This window comes from Letharia lupina (genome assembly GCF_014066315.1).
Source record: "Letharia lupina isolate WasteWater1 chromosome Unknown contig_24, whole genome shotgun sequence".
NCBI classification, from domain to species: domain Eukaryota; kingdom Fungi; phylum Ascomycota; class Lecanoromycetes; order Lecanorales; family Parmeliaceae; genus Letharia; species Letharia lupina.
Window position 1 is genome coordinate 429812 of NW_023502993.1, and position 14931 is coordinate 444742.

Genomic DNA, 14931 nt, shown 5'->3' on the forward strand with positions numbered 1-14931 from the left:
GGCAGATGGCGCAGAAAGGCAGTACTTTTACTGACCCCTAAGACGAAATGGACTTTAAGAAAACTCCGTGAACAGGATCACTTTTTTCTGACACCGCGCCTGGACTGTAGGACTTCATTCAGAATTATCGCCCCTATACATGACTTTTGCTACCTTCTCTTACCTGTGAGCCAGCAGCAAAAGTGGATCGGAACACGAGACAAAGGTTTGCGTTTTTCGTGGAATGAGCATTTTGGGAATCCATTACATGATCGGGTCATCAGATGTCTCGTGTTGAAGCATTGGTGGACCCCAAGATTAAAGCTCACCACTCAAAGTAAAAACCTGTTATCTGGCTCTATTCTATGGAAAAGAAGCAAACAAACCCCTTGCTCAGGCAATGCTGGCTTTGATCCTCTGGATCGAAGTGAATGCAATAAGCGCGCTTCTGATTGGCGCGGCGTGACGGAATCATTCGCCAAACTGAAGTCTTTTATAAACACTCACTTTTCGAGATTTTACAGAAAATTTCCCACTCAGCCACCACATATGACCTCCAAAACTACAGGATCTTGAAGATAGACCTAGCTAGGCTCCGTCTCAACTCTCCTTCTCGTCAAAGCTCAGCACCCATCCATCTGTCAAGCACACCATTATGGCGGAAGAACGACAATATGGTGTAGTCCAGGTAATCCGCCACCTCACCCATATACAAATCCACATTTACTGTTCCAAGTCTCAGCCCCCTTTAAACTCACGACTAACTCGCCGCCAGCGCTGGACCGAGAAAGGCTTCGGATTCATCTCGCGCCCTGACTTCGGCGACAGCCTCTTCTGCCACAACAGCGAGACCCCCAACCGTGCCGCTCTGGTACCCGGATCTAAAGTCTCCTTCGTCTACGAGAGTGATGAAAAGGGCGGAAAGGCGAAACGAGTTCTGATCGAAGAAGCTGTTGTGGAGAATGATGCAGCCCGCGAGATGGGAACGGTCAAGAGATGGAACGCAGAGAAAGGGTTCGGTTTCATCGGCCGTGCTAACGGCGGAGACGACGCTTTTGTGCACAAGAAGGAGTGCGGAGGCAGAGATCTTGTTGAGGGCCAGGCTGTGTCGTTTGTATTTGAAGAAGGCCCGAAGGGCGCTTCGGCTAAGAATGTTCGCGAAGAGGAGGGCGGTACCGTGACCGAAGAAGTGCGTGAGATGGGAACGATCAAGAGATGGAATGCCGAGAAAGGATTTGGTTTCATTGGTCGTGCTAATGGCGGGGACGATGCCTTCGTGCACCTGAAAGAGTGCGGAGGCAAAGACTTTGTCGTAGGCCAAGCTGTCTCCTTTGCATTTGAGGAGGGCCCGAAGGGTGCTTCAGCCAAGAACGTCCGGGAAGAGGAGGGCAGCATGATGATGGAAGAGGCTGTTGAAGAGGACGAAGGCGAACGCGAGCTTGGCAAGGTCAAGTCTTACAATGAGGAGAAAGGCTTCACGTTCATCGGTCGCTGCTCGGGTGGCGACGATGTCTTTGGCCACAAGCGAGAGTTTGGCAGTGTTGAGCCATACGTCGGGCAGCCAGTCTCATTCATCCTGGAAAATACCGAGAAGGGCGACACTGCTAAGAAAATTCGCAAGGAGGACAGCGTCCCCGAACCCATCCTTTCTGACGAGGGTCGTGAGTTCGGTACTGTCAAGGTATGAAGTTTCCTTTCCATCTTCGACTGAGGCCAACAGCAAAGAGCCATCCTGACGACTTGATAGAATTTCAACATGGAGAAAGGGTTTGGATTTATCGTCAGAAAGAAGGGAGGTGATGATGCGCATATTCACGAGAAGCAGTGCAACGGATTGACTTTGGAGAAGGACATGTGTGTCTCTTTTGTCTGTGAAGACAGTGGAAAAGGACCCGCAGCAAAAGATCTCCGTCAAGAGGACCCGGCACGCGTCGCACGAGTCACTGCCAAGGTGCATTATGGAAAGGTCGAGGTAGGAGCTCCCTCCTGCTCTGAGTACCTTCCTTCAAACTCTCTCTCTCTCCATTTGCTGACTTGTATACACAAGCGCTACTTGGACCCTCCAGACACCAAACCAGACAGCGGCTACGGTTTCATCACCCCACTCAACACGACCAGCTATGGAGCACCTAAGAAATACTACTTCCATATGTCAGAGATCGAGACCCCGGACGAGTACGGCGGAATCGAGCCCGGTACCAGCGTATCCTTCATCATCGCTACAGCTCGATCAGGCAAAGGTGTCCAAGCCGTAGCCGTCACCATTGCAGATCCTCCGAAAGATGACAAGGAAAACGAGAACTCTATCCATGCATCCTTAGGTGCCTTGAAAGTAGCGGAAGCCGACGATACGGGTGATGCTGCTTATGGGGATACCTGGGGAACTGGAGGAAACGATGCCTGGGCTTGAGGCTGAAAGGACGTGTGAAGACTCATGGCTGCTGAAATGTCGTTGGCCATACTGCGAGCCTCTATGATGTTGGCTTCATCAGGTTCTAGCCCGGCTGGACTATAGAGGCTATCTAGCTAGTCACCATACTCCATCCATAACTCTTGACATCAATTCTAGGCCATGTTTCTCTCTTAGAGTCTCGCCTACTGTTTGCGCGCAACTAACATGGAAAGCGTACAGCGTCTCCAATAAATAGACGTCTTCGCTCGCTACCACCTCCCACCTCCACCATCATGAACAAGCACAAACCCTCCACTCTCCCACCGCCATCCCACAAACCACGCCCCGTCCAGTCAGTCCGCCTGGCCACTCGGATCGGAACAGCTCGGCAAACCCCGCGGTACCACCCCCGACCCTCTTGCATTTTCAACGCGAGTATATAGAGGTATAGAGATACAGATAAGTTAAGGTGTGTAAATTCGGGCTTTTTTGTCAAAGGGAAAAGCCCGTACTTGTTGAATGTTTCAACTCGTATGTAGAGTTTGGGTAAAGGTCTGATCGGAAAGCTACCATTCCTCATTTCCTCGGTCCTTTCATCCGACTTCATTGGTGCTCTCATATCTCTCTCTGTTTGTGTCAATCTCTTTCCAGACACCACTATGACATCACAGATGCATGTTGACCCGGCGCATACGCTGCCCTCGTATCTGGCTCAAAGCCAGGTCGGAGCCATCCATGCTACAGTCATAACAGGTAGTGTCCTAATAACCGTTGCCGTTCCCGTGCGTTTCATCTCCAGGTCGGTGGCCAATTCGCCATCGTGGTGGTATGTTCACTGTATGCTCGTTTTGAAGTATCGTCTCAACTGATGCTCGCATCAGGGATGATTGGGCCGTCTTGGTCGCAATTGTGAGCCTTGCTATCATTCCCAGTACTAGAGCGACTCGTCACTGATATCTTCGGTTGGGCCGGAACAGGCATACAAATAGGGGAAATTAAAGACCTTGGCTTCGGTCGCCATATCGAAACCCAACTGAAGACGCCGTGGAAAGTAACTGACCAGCTAAAGGTGAGGACGTCTAACATTGTTAATCAACTCTCGGTCAAAAGTACTGACCACTTACACCAGACCCTCAGGCGACTCAATTGGTCTACTACGTCGCGCTGATCTTTGTAAAATCTTCACTGCTCTTCCTCTACTATCGTATCTTTGGTGTCAACAAACGGTTTCGGATCAGTATGTATATCGTAGCTGTGATCTGCTGGGCGACGTTCTTTGCGATATTCTTGACGAGTGTGTTTCAGTGCACTCCGGTACGCGCGTCGGTGAGTCAATGCTTACTTGCAAGCCCTCTCTACTCCCAATCCAAATAGCTTTTCAGTCGCTCCACAACACCACCCAACATTCAAATCCCTGTATCTATCCTATACAGCTTCATCACCTGCTTTCGAATGCTGATCCGCTGGCCCGCCAACCATCTTCCACTGGGAGCACAACATCCCCGGCGCCCACCACATCGACCTGACCCCCTACGCCTACGGCAACGGCATCACCAACCTCTTGACCGACGTCCTCATCCTCGTGCTCCCCATGCCCAAGGTCTGGCGTCTCACCAACATCACCCTCACCGGAGTCTTCCTCCTCGGCGCCTTCATCTGCGCCATCTCCATCATCCGCATCACGACCATCCAAAGCTTCACCGCCAAAGACCCCCAATGGGCCGGCGCCAGCCTCGGCATCTGGAGCAACCTCGAAACCTGCATCGGCATCGTCTGCGCCTGTCTGCCGACCATTTGGCCGCTATTCGCCTGCGCTCCCCGCCATCGGACCACCGTCCGTCAGTCGAAAGCGTCATCCTCGTCGACCGGCGGCTCGGGATCCGGTGAACTTGTGAATCCGGCGAAGTTGAGGTCTTCGGATGACTCGACGCCGGGAACGACGCCGCCGCATTTTGAACGATCGCGGACACCAGGGTCGGGATGGCCGGCACCTTTTTGCGTGCTTGGGTGGGGATTTGGAGCTCGGGGAGGTGAAGGTGGGGCGGGAGGCTGGAGGGTGGACGGTGGTGAAGAGGGCGAGTGTCGGGGCTGATTTGGATGGTTGAATGGATGGAAAGGTATTGAGGAAGAGACAGGCGTTGGTTCGTTTGCGGCGTCGGAGGGTCTTTGAAAGGATTCTGGGGCGCGTAGCTAGTTAAGGGGCCTCTGTTTACTGTGCCTGTCCATATTAGCCCCCCACCTCAAGACATCACCTTGGGGTCATTTGATGGCACCAGCGTATTGTACTCCCACCGTGCTGTGCAGAAATCGCTTCTGTACGTATGTATGCGTGGAAAGAAACTTTATATCCAACAAACATAAGAGAATGTAGCAAGAATCATGCACAAAGGGCAAAAGTCCCTGTTGAAATCGTAGAAGTCTCCTGTTCAGATGCGGTGCCGGAAAGAATTGACCTGTGCTCGTTAATCTACAAGTGAATTGTTGTGAACGCGTTCAATCTTTTCCCCTTGAAAGCCTTTAACAAGAAGAGCCAGTCTATCCTGATCGATACCCACAAAGCCAATACCCAAAAATCCAGAAAAAGTGAACTTCCTTCTCTTCTCTTCCTAGGATTAAAAGAAAGATTTGGAAATCCCTTCTATATATGCACTCCTTTGCTACATCCATCCTCTTTCTTTCCCTTACCTCGGCAACTCAAGTACCCTACGCGATCAGCATTTAAATCTCAGTCCAAAATATTGCCTACGAAACCACCCATTCGAAACAGCATCCTTGCCCAGTCGAGATGGTCCGTCAAAGTACATGCCTTACTTACACCATCATTGCTTCGCTTGCCTATCAGCACTCTGAACCTATCACGAGAGGGATCTCTAAGGAGAATGGGGGCGAAAGGTACTAGCCATCGCAGAGCAGATATGTCTCGGCCGGTGACATCGCTTCAGCGGTCCCGAAAGCTCCCTCTAAAGCAATAACCGCACTGTTGCAACTGGGAATTGTCGAATCGCGCTCGCGCCAGTGGGTGGGTACTTGGATATTTTTGATATATGTTCAGAGACGGTTTTGGGACGGTATATAAAGGGGGGTTCACGTTTATGATGGAGTGAGTAGCGAAGGTATGGGAAGGGGGTTTGATTTAAATGCGCCAGGGATCAGAGAAGATGGGTTAGATTCGATGCGGTCCGAGCTGTTGACAAGATTGAAATATCCTTCCCTAAGTATAGTACACACATGGAACGAAGTCCTACTACCCTGGGTTTTCTGAACCGGAAAACTTCCTCCCAAAAAAATCCGCCCAGGTTATTGTAGCCCTTAAAACCTCTTGCTTTCCCTTTGTGCCCTTGGTACAATCCCGCTCCCATTGCTGATATAAAGAATTCCCATGATATCCGAGATATATACCCCCTACCCCCCCTACCCCCAACCCTGCCTTCACTGACGGTACGAGATCAATCAGGGTCATCCCCATCATCATCGTCGTCGGCTTCACTATGCCCCTCCTCATCCCACTTGGCTGCGGCCACTTCGAGGACCTGCGACGTGTACTCCAGCTCTGCGATTCTCGGTGTTAGCATTATCTGTTCGGACTGAAAGATCACACGACGTAAAGCCAAGGAAGACAAAGAGAGGAAGAGTTGGGGTTCTGCGATCCAAGATTATGAAAAACATGGGAAAGGAGTTGGTTGCTTGGGGGATAGAAACTTACGGCCCCTATCATCCGGGATATCGTTCAGAGGAGCGACCTCTTGATCAGACGCACCGTCGTCCGTAGGCCCGTTTCGAGCTTTCTTGGAGGACTCCGCCGGAGAATCCTCTGTTGGCTGAGGAGCAGGTGCCGTGCTTGAAGCTGACATCTTCCGATCGTCCTCCGTTTCGCTCACTTTGGCGTCAGCTGTCTGCACCTTTCGCACCCGCCTCACAGGCTTGGCCAGAATCCTCCTCGGTGGGGAAACCTTCGGTGATGCTGAACCGGGCATAGTCTCATCACCCTGGATCGCCTGAGGCTTCTCCGCTTCGTCACCCAATTTCTCGTCATTGCTCGAGTCACGCACAAAATTGCAGCCGCGTTTGCAATTTTGCTCCTTGGACGCACTTTCTTCAGTCTTCACGCCAGCTGGCTTCGAAGGCCCTTTACTTGAAGCCAAGTTCCTTGATGTGGGCGGCGTTGACGATGCTGTCGAGGGAGAAGTAGATGCTGGAGTCGTGATCGATTGGGCCGACTCTGAAGTATCTCCGTCTTCTGTCATCTGTTTCTCTGACGACGACGTTGACGGAGGAGCCAACACTAGAGGCAGGATCGACTGGGTGGAGTCTGTCTTGCCTCGATTTTCCGTCACCAGTCTTCCTGGTGAGGGAGATGGACCCGCCACTCTTTCCGAGATGGGCCTTGACTCTGGCCGCTTTCCCAGACGCGCGCTCCTAAGATCTGCGGCACTGTTCGTAGATGTTAGGTTCTGCGCAACTCCTTGCAGCATGCTGGTGGCTGCATTCCCAGTCGGTGGCGTTGAGACCGGTGCTGCGTGCTGTTGACTCGACTGTTCCAAAGCACCACCGGAGCCGGAGCCCATCTCACCGCTGTTGGCCTCGTTTGTAGACGTTTGTCGAAGCGCGATTTCCGCCTTCTCACGCCTAATCTTGTCCTGGAGTTTCTCCTTGTCGACCATGCCAAGGTTGTACTGAGGCTCGATATGCATAGGGTCTGGAATGCCAGCCTCCTTGGCTTCCAGTTGCGGGTTGTCTTCTTCAAGCTCCATTGGCTCTCCAACCGAGTCGGCCGTTTCGTCGTCGATCTCCATTTCAGCTTCGACATCAGAGCCGATCATGACTTCATCGACTTGATCAGCCTCTTGGTTCTCCGCTGTATCGGCATCGACGAGCTTGACATCGCCGTCTTCATCCTTCTCTTCAACTTCTGGGTCGGTCATGGCTTGGTCCACGTCAACAACGCTGTCTTCCGCAACGTGTTGACTTGGCGAGACTTCCATCGACTCCCCAACTTCCAGACGGTCGACAGCGCTGCCAGTTCCAGTTTGCTGACTGGTCTGAGCCCCCACAGAAACCCGTCCTCGAATGTGCACTTCGGCCTGCTCGACGACTTCCAAGCCAGTCATGCCTCCATCGACATCGACGATACCGTCAGCCACACCTTGTTGGTTCGCCAAGCGTTGGACTGTTTTGGCCCTCTTGGCCATCATCTTCAGACGAAGAGAACGAACCCTACCAAGGACGGACCTCTCTAGACCTGGGGTACGAGACCTCGCGACACAGGGCTTCGCCAGACGCCGGGTTCTCGAATTCCGCGCCCTCCCTGGATCGCGCACGATCGATGTCGTGGTAAACTGGTCTTTGCTTGCAGATACCACTCCAGCGCTGCCGATTTGCTTAGCAGTGGTCTCTGTTGGGGCACTGCCGGCACCTTCTTCGGGCACGGTGTGACCATCAGTGGGCTTTTCAAAAGTATCAGGCTCGAGTTGAAGGACTATCTTCTTCTCTGCCTCGATAGGCGTCTGCACACCGGTATGCTCCTCGACAGACTGGCTACCGACCGGAGCACGCTGATCGTCGTTCGCGTTTTCCAGTCGATTTTCATCCGTGGCTGCAGTCACTTGGCCCGCTTGTCCCATGATAGAAGAGGAAACGACTTCCACCTTTCCAAGGAGCTTCAATGCAGCAGTATTCCGGTAGCTCTTCTGTACCTTGCTGACTGCATTTCGTGGGCGGAGTACCACCGCCATCTGCTTCTTGGAGCTGGAAGCATGCTCAGGGACCTTGCTGCGGGTTGTAGATTGCCCTTGTAGAGCAGGTCGTTGGCAAGGTACCATCGCCAGCGATTCATTCGGTCCTTGCTCAAGGGCTAAGACTGGACGCTGGTGGATACCTCGTGGAGCGTCAGTACGAGTGGTGACCTCCTTAGATATATATTTACCGCTTGGCACGGCAACTGTGATGTCGAATTCGGGTGAATGGACCACCACAGGGCTAAGAATGATGTAGAGGATGAGGAGCCCGAAGAGTAATAATTGCCAGTCGATGAGACCGAACCAGAAGCAGAGTACCAATATTACTGAGAGGTATTGAAATCTCTGTTATGGTTGATCAGCTTTGGTGTTGTGGTGTGAGGTTTTTTGCACTTACACCCCTCAGATCCTGAGCAGGTACTGGTGGCTCGTGCATCTCGGCAAGGTGATCCATGTTTCGCAAATGTGTGTGTAAAGATGTGTGAGAACTGGGATACCTAGGTATCCAGGTATGGTAGAGCAAGATACTCTTGGAACCTGCAGATAGTTCCTATCAGTTTCTGTCAAGGTGTATGAGTCTTCCTTGGATTTCGTCAAGTTTGCATGTATGTGAGAATGTTGGCTGGTGGATGGCGGATGGTGAGTGGTGGAGGGAGTGGAAGATGTAAGAAGGTAGAAGAGAAGGGGAACCTTATAGAAGTTGATGGCGCTAGTACTGCGGTGTTGAGAGTGCTTGAATCACGCATAGTGAATGGAGTTTCGGTTCCGAGGTGCTAGAAGGAAAAGTGTGTTGGGATCGAAGTGTTGACGAATTTTTCAGAAAGGACGATCACAAAGGAATTGTGTACGCACCTCAGTGCTCCTAGCAAAGCAACGAGCGGTTGAGGTCAGTAAGTGCGTCGTTATTGAGCGCGAGCACCCTGATGACGCTACCAGAGTAGAAGCCGGATGGCAGCTGTGTGTGCTTTCAAGTCCAACAGACGTGGCTGTTTCAATGCTGTAGAAGATGGAGCGTGTGGTAATGGGGAAGGTCTGAGATGTTAGGTGATTATGTAGTGGAAAATTCAGCGCTAGTGGGAGCTAAGAGAGTTGTGTTGATTTCTTCGCATTCACCGTAGGATACCGGGGCGGTCAAGGCCCAAATTCGGCATCTTCATCTGCTTATTGTTATTGTTCAGGCATTCATCATTCACTCTGTTTTGCCCCCCACGTTTCCTACCGAATTAGACGCCGCGTATCCTTTTCCCTGAGATAGGAGTACCCTTTGTTCATTCTGCTTTCTCGCAGCACCAACCCTGCCAACACAGTCCCTTCCAGATGCCCACTTCGAAATCAACAACACCTCATTTTAACATGTTCTGATCTGCGCGGGTGCAGCCTAGCGGGGTTGAGGGCTTTGAAGTGTGCAGGAGAACGCTGCCTTGAATGGAATGAATTGGCAATTGTGTTTTGATCCTACGAAAGCCGTAGACCAGGGCAAGCTATCGGCCCAAGATCTGGAGAAAAAAAACACTCCTTCATGCGTCACTTCTCAATCTACTAATGTTAAGACTGTTGACTGTTAAAGAACCCCATGGAGTGAGACATGACGAAGCTGTATAGCAAACCCACAAAGGATTCTAAATTCACGCAGAGGAATCCTCAGCTTCAAAGCTCACCTCCAAAGTAGTTGCCCCTGAAAAGAGTAATATTGGTCCATAGCGGTAGAACCTCCATGAAAAGCATCCCCAAGATGAACAGCAGCTGCATTCGTGGACCCCGAACCTCCCACGTTACTTGCACTCATATGATTCACGAAGCTCTGCAATTGAATGGCGCTCGAACCTACGATGCCGCCATCTGATACAGTTTCTCCTGTTGATCCTTGACCCGGTGCTGCATGCTAGCAAGCGCGTTTTTAATCCGAGCACTTGAGCGGGCAAAAGCTTGAAGAGGTTGAGGGCAGCGAGGAAATCATTCTCTTGCTTTGCAACATTATGCGGGCTTGGGTTTTTAGTCGATACTGTACTCTCGCCGGCACTGCGTCCATAAGTCACGATTTCGCCAATTTAGACTGTGGATTTAAGTCCCCATTCTTTCCGCTGTAAACCCAGTTCTTCCGATTGAGGTTTGAGATTTACTACAGGACATGTAGTCTGTTTTCGTAGCCAAGAAGAAAGTCGAGAATAGGCAGGTAGAGACTTCGGATCTGGATCAGCACACCTAGGCCCTTTCGCGGGCGGCCGGGTTGCCAAATACATTCAGCATTCGTTAGTCGTGATTGCTAGAACCAATACTTACTAAAGGTATAACCTTAAGAGGATCACCCACATGGGAAAGCCGAAGCAACGGCCTGCACTTTATCAGGAATTGTTAGTAAGGCGCGATATGGTTCTCCAGGTACTGGTTGTAGTATTGATAACGCAAAACTCATGCATAGAGGGGGAGATTTCCCCAGCGAAGATTCTAAGTCCTCATGAGTCGACATAAACAGTTGGGTTATTTTGGGTGATATCCACCAAAATACACAACCGAAAAGATGGGAGCTCTTAGGACTGCCACTTTTTCTGGGCATCTGCCTATGCGAATTTGGAACCTTCAGCTTCTGTCTATGCAAGACCTTTGCTACATTACCTTGCTGCTCTAATCTCGCCCATAAGGATCGAAGGGAAACCATGGGACATACTACTTACCCATTACATTATGCGGGGGACACGGCAGGTCAGCTCACAGTTAGCGCATTTTGGGTGTGACGAATCACAAAAGCGTTCATAGCCCAAAACAGCTCTCTGATTTGCTTGAGACCTTCGTTGGTTGCGAGCGTTCGAATTGCCGTACCACAATCGTCCCACAAGACGCATTGGTCTTCCTAGTTATACCCCTTTTGATCGAGATTTGGGATGAGCAGTAGTCAGTACTTACTCCACAATCCTGCGAGACATTCCAAGAAACCGTGGTAAGATTTGAGATAATTTGGGGATCAGCTTCATGTGAGGTCAGCACCCAAAGTCCAGAGAACGCTAGTAGCAGCCCTAACCCTACTTTCGGAAGTTGGCCCTGTGGCGGAAACTGATTTCCGATAACGCACAAATTGAAGTTTACGGGGCTTTTATTGGGCCTGATAGGGGCTTACAGCCCCAAACTGATTTCAGCTTGGGCGCCATTTCGAAGCAGATCTACGGAGTAAGCGGGCACTCAGGACTCGACGTGCAGACCCTCCATGTGGTCAACGTAATACCAACGGACAACCGTATTGTCCGGGCCGTTCGCTACGCTCGGGTTTCTGATTCCGCTTGAACGCTCACTACTCTCGTACCTAGAGCTTTTTTCGTAACATCAAGAATGAGAAAGAACGTATGACTGACAACGGTAAAGTATGCAACTAGAGAACGGGAAGCTTGGTACTATTTTGAGAGACAAAGCGAGGCCTTCACAGGATTTGATACCAGACGCAGCAAGCCGCGCGGAGCTCGAATCAGGCAGTCTGACCAAGGTATCTCCACGATAGGCTAATCAAGGCTTGTTCTCTGTCAAGAACCTCTCTGCAGCACATTGTGACGAGAAGTGGCTGAAATGTTTCATTATCCAGAACTTCACGAAGATGAAAGGTAGTGAGTTCATATACGACAAACACGCGCTTGGATCCCGGTTTCCGCTTTTCGTCGGCCCAAAGTGTTCGCCTGCCGCTGAAACATCAAGTGCAGCGCGGCCTTGGAAGTACCACACTATTCCTGTTTTCCATACCCACCTCTTGAGGAAATGATTGGCTCTGCCGTTTCGTCAACAAATTTGGCAGACGCGTTGCCGTGACAAGTTATGAGGCTGAGTTGACTTGAAGTCCTTGAAATTGTGTGAGAATGGTGGCCAAGAAAATCCAGTTACGGGCAATCTGTACCGCGTCTCACTGTAGACACCCGCTAGCCTTGTGCGGACTTGTATATGAAGTCGGAACGCCGATGATTCTCTACCTATTCAAGTTTCCCTCCGTTGCCGAGCTTTCCCCAAGAACCTCACAAGCTCGCTTTTCTCTTCCAACCGACCTTCCCTACTGCAAATCATAAAGCATCTCGGACTCACATCGCCAAATCCTTCCTATTTCCATTTCCGACGCCACGATATTTGCCCCAACCAGAGCCTCATGGCAACCTTTTCCAGCCTTCCCATCGAGATTCACTACCTGATCATGTCTCGAGTTTCTTTCCGCGACAGAGCTCGCATGGCCCTCGTCAACAACATGTGCAGGATTATTGCCGACGACGAGGAGAGCTATCGGGTCCAATACGTTCGCGACTTTGGGGATCCAGCATTGCACGGCTTCTACACTTTTACCAAGATCAGCGAAGAAGTCAGGTGGAAACTAGCCTACGAGCGCCGCCATTTTGCCGATATGCCTTTGCTCGTTGCGGACCGCCGTTCATGTTATGCTGCAGCATGAAGGAAACAGGCTTGCTGGATAGTTATGGTGGGAGTCGAAGCCGGATATTTAGCAGCCTTTTGCGCCTGGGTACACAATGTGTAGCTAGTCAAAAACTCATACGTCTCGCGAGCATTCAGATTAATGCTTACATCTATGCTATGACCAACTCTCAAATGAATGTCTCCCAAGCGCTCTCTCTCCACTTCCACAATCTTCACACTAGATCCGCACCAGAAATACGTAGCAAATAGGTATGAGAATTGCAACTGAAGTAAAGAACCGCCTCATAAGATTGCTGCGCCTCAGACACTCGAGAAACAGAGCCCATGATGTATGTCGAGTAGCTGAAACCTAACCAGTGCATCCTTATCAATGTCTCAGGTTCCCGTAACCAAGCAGGGTCCGGTGCGCGGACTTCATACATCTCAACGGCGTTTCCGGTCTCAGGCTGTAAGAATGCGTACACCTTACACCGAAATAGGTTCCGCACACTAGCCCCGTCTGCTACGAAAACTTCTACATGAATCGCGTATCTCTGTTGTCCTCAGTGCAAAATCATTGGCAACTTTTGACGATCTTTCTAATGAGCTCAATTATATGATCGTCTCTGAACTCGCTTGGGTCTCCTACAGCGACAGGTTTCGGGAATATCAAACTCCAAAACCCAACAGGAGAAAGCTCTCCTTTTCTTTCTTCGCGCATACTTTTGTGGGTATCCACCAGAATAAATCAGCTCTTCCCGTCAAAACATGTTGAATAAAAACAACTCTATGCATAAAACCACGTGCCTTGCAGCTCGAATGACGAAATCAAGAGAACCTTCGTGAAAACCGGCACCTATTTCTGGTTACGCGCCTGAACCCACTACATCTCAAACTGTGCCCCAAGTTTGTGCCCCAGAACTACGTTTCAAGCTGCGTTTTAAGCTGCGTCTCGGACGGTATGGAGGAGCTAAATTGATAATGGAAGATGGTCCAAACTGCAGCCTCGTCCCCCACCGAGTCGTCTAGCAATTGAGCATTCCCTCATCTTTCCGACAGACATGAGTAATCCCTCCGCTACATCCGAATCGAAACTGCGATGTCGACCGACCCTACTTTGCCCTCATCAATCTTGTCCAGCCAAACTGTTCAACGGTGATGGATTGACTAGTTCTATGGAGCGGTGTTTCCATGTAGAGATAGTAGCAAAGGCCTGTGGCAGAAGAACGCCAGTACTGTTATTGTATTGGAATGTGGTGTGGAAGTTGTTGTATTAAGAAGAAGAAGAATGGCTGTGAAGCCTACTAATAGTAGGTGGCTAGCCCTACAAGGCTGGGAGCATATCAATTTGTCGACTTGTTTGGCCTCAACGGGCCATGCATCAGTCTTGAGCTAGCATACATTGACACCGTCAAATACAGTAAAGACAATTTCTTTTCTGGAACCTGAAACAGCAATACAAGCAGCGCCTAGGGAGGCTCAGGTATCGGCATTCGATTTGGACACCGAGTCATTATCATTTTTGTGAAGGTGAACTCCAACAGCATGTCAAAGGGTTTCCAATGCTTGCTAGAATCCAATTGCGCGTCGGGGCAAAGATCCACCCACGGATACGATATATGATTATGATCCAAGACCACCGAACGTCAATAACCCGCCAATCTCAGCGCACGACATACCATCTCATTTATTCCGCGTATTGTTCTATCACTGCCTGATAAGTTGCAGAGGCTTTGGTTCTTGGGCATGGTGGCTCGTCAAGCATCCTAACGATTTGCAAAATACGGCGGCTCTGGCGGTAAAACCAGCCCTTTTGCCTTTCCATTTGTCTTGGGTCTATGTTTGCGTTTGAAAGGGTTGATACGAGTCGGTGTGATTTGTGGAGGTTGCGTGGCATTGGAATTGAATTTCTGTGCCATGAGTAGAAACGCGGCAATATTACCCAGAGCGTTCAAGTGGAGATCATTTGGCAGTCGCTGAAGCGGGGTCCTCAAGTAGCATAGCGGCAATGAACCAGTGGAGCATAAAAGCAATACTTGAGGGCTCAGCAGTGGTCATGAAATCTACTGTCCATGGTTTAATAAAATCAATTCTCTGATTCCTAATCAACACCCTCCTCATCTCACGCTCTAGCGAGGAGAGACGCCAATGCTATCGCATCGAGATTGGAAAGCCAGAGGCAGCTTGTAAGGTTGTAACCGTGCGTAGATCCTCGGGACTGATATGGCACTGCCCTCGGACCCCCTCCAAGACCTCGCCAAGACCAGAATCTCTGCATCAAAGAGCTGCTCCCGACATGTGTGGAGCTTGCATATGACTGCGAATTGAAGAGCAGAACTTCAAGTTCTACTGGACGTATGCATTCCAGCCTGATTTTATTCGAATTCGAGCTGACAATGCTTGCTTCAGCCCCCGCCCGGGGTCCCGCGGCACCCTGCGCACCCTCAC

At 50.5% G+C, this 14931-nt stretch overlaps 3 protein-coding genes across 3 annotated transcripts; 2 read left to right on the forward strand and 1 right to left on the reverse strand.

The window, feature by feature from the left end:
* Positions 1-634: 634 nt before the first annotated feature.
* On the forward strand, positions 635-2389 carry HO133_006363 (uncharacterized protein; the record flags this gene model as incomplete). Its single annotated transcript, XM_037297261.1, has 4 exons — positions 635-667; positions 755-1660; positions 1727-1951; positions 2027-2389. The coding sequence occupies 4 exons, from the start codon at positions 635-637 to the stop codon at positions 2387-2389; spliced, it is 1527 nt and encodes a 508-aa protein (XP_037147386.1).
* Positions 2390-5817: 3428 nt separating this feature from the next.
* On the reverse strand, positions 5818-8560 carry HO133_006364 (uncharacterized protein; the record flags this gene model as incomplete). Its single annotated transcript, XM_037297262.1, has 3 exons — positions 5818-5921; positions 6075-8451; positions 8504-8560. 3 exons carry the CDS (start codon positions 8558-8560, stop codon positions 5818-5820), a joined length of 2538 nt encoding a protein of 845 aa, XP_037147387.1.
* Positions 8561-12268: 3708 nt separating this feature from the next.
* On the forward strand, positions 12269-12832 carry HO133_006365 (uncharacterized protein; the record flags this gene model as incomplete). The annotated part of the gene is made up of 2 exons (XM_037297263.1): positions 12269-12497; positions 12780-12832. 2 exons carry the CDS (start codon positions 12269-12271, stop codon positions 12830-12832), a joined length of 282 nt encoding a protein of 93 aa, XP_037147388.1.
* Between the last annotated feature and the right edge of the window lie 2099 nt (positions 12833-14931).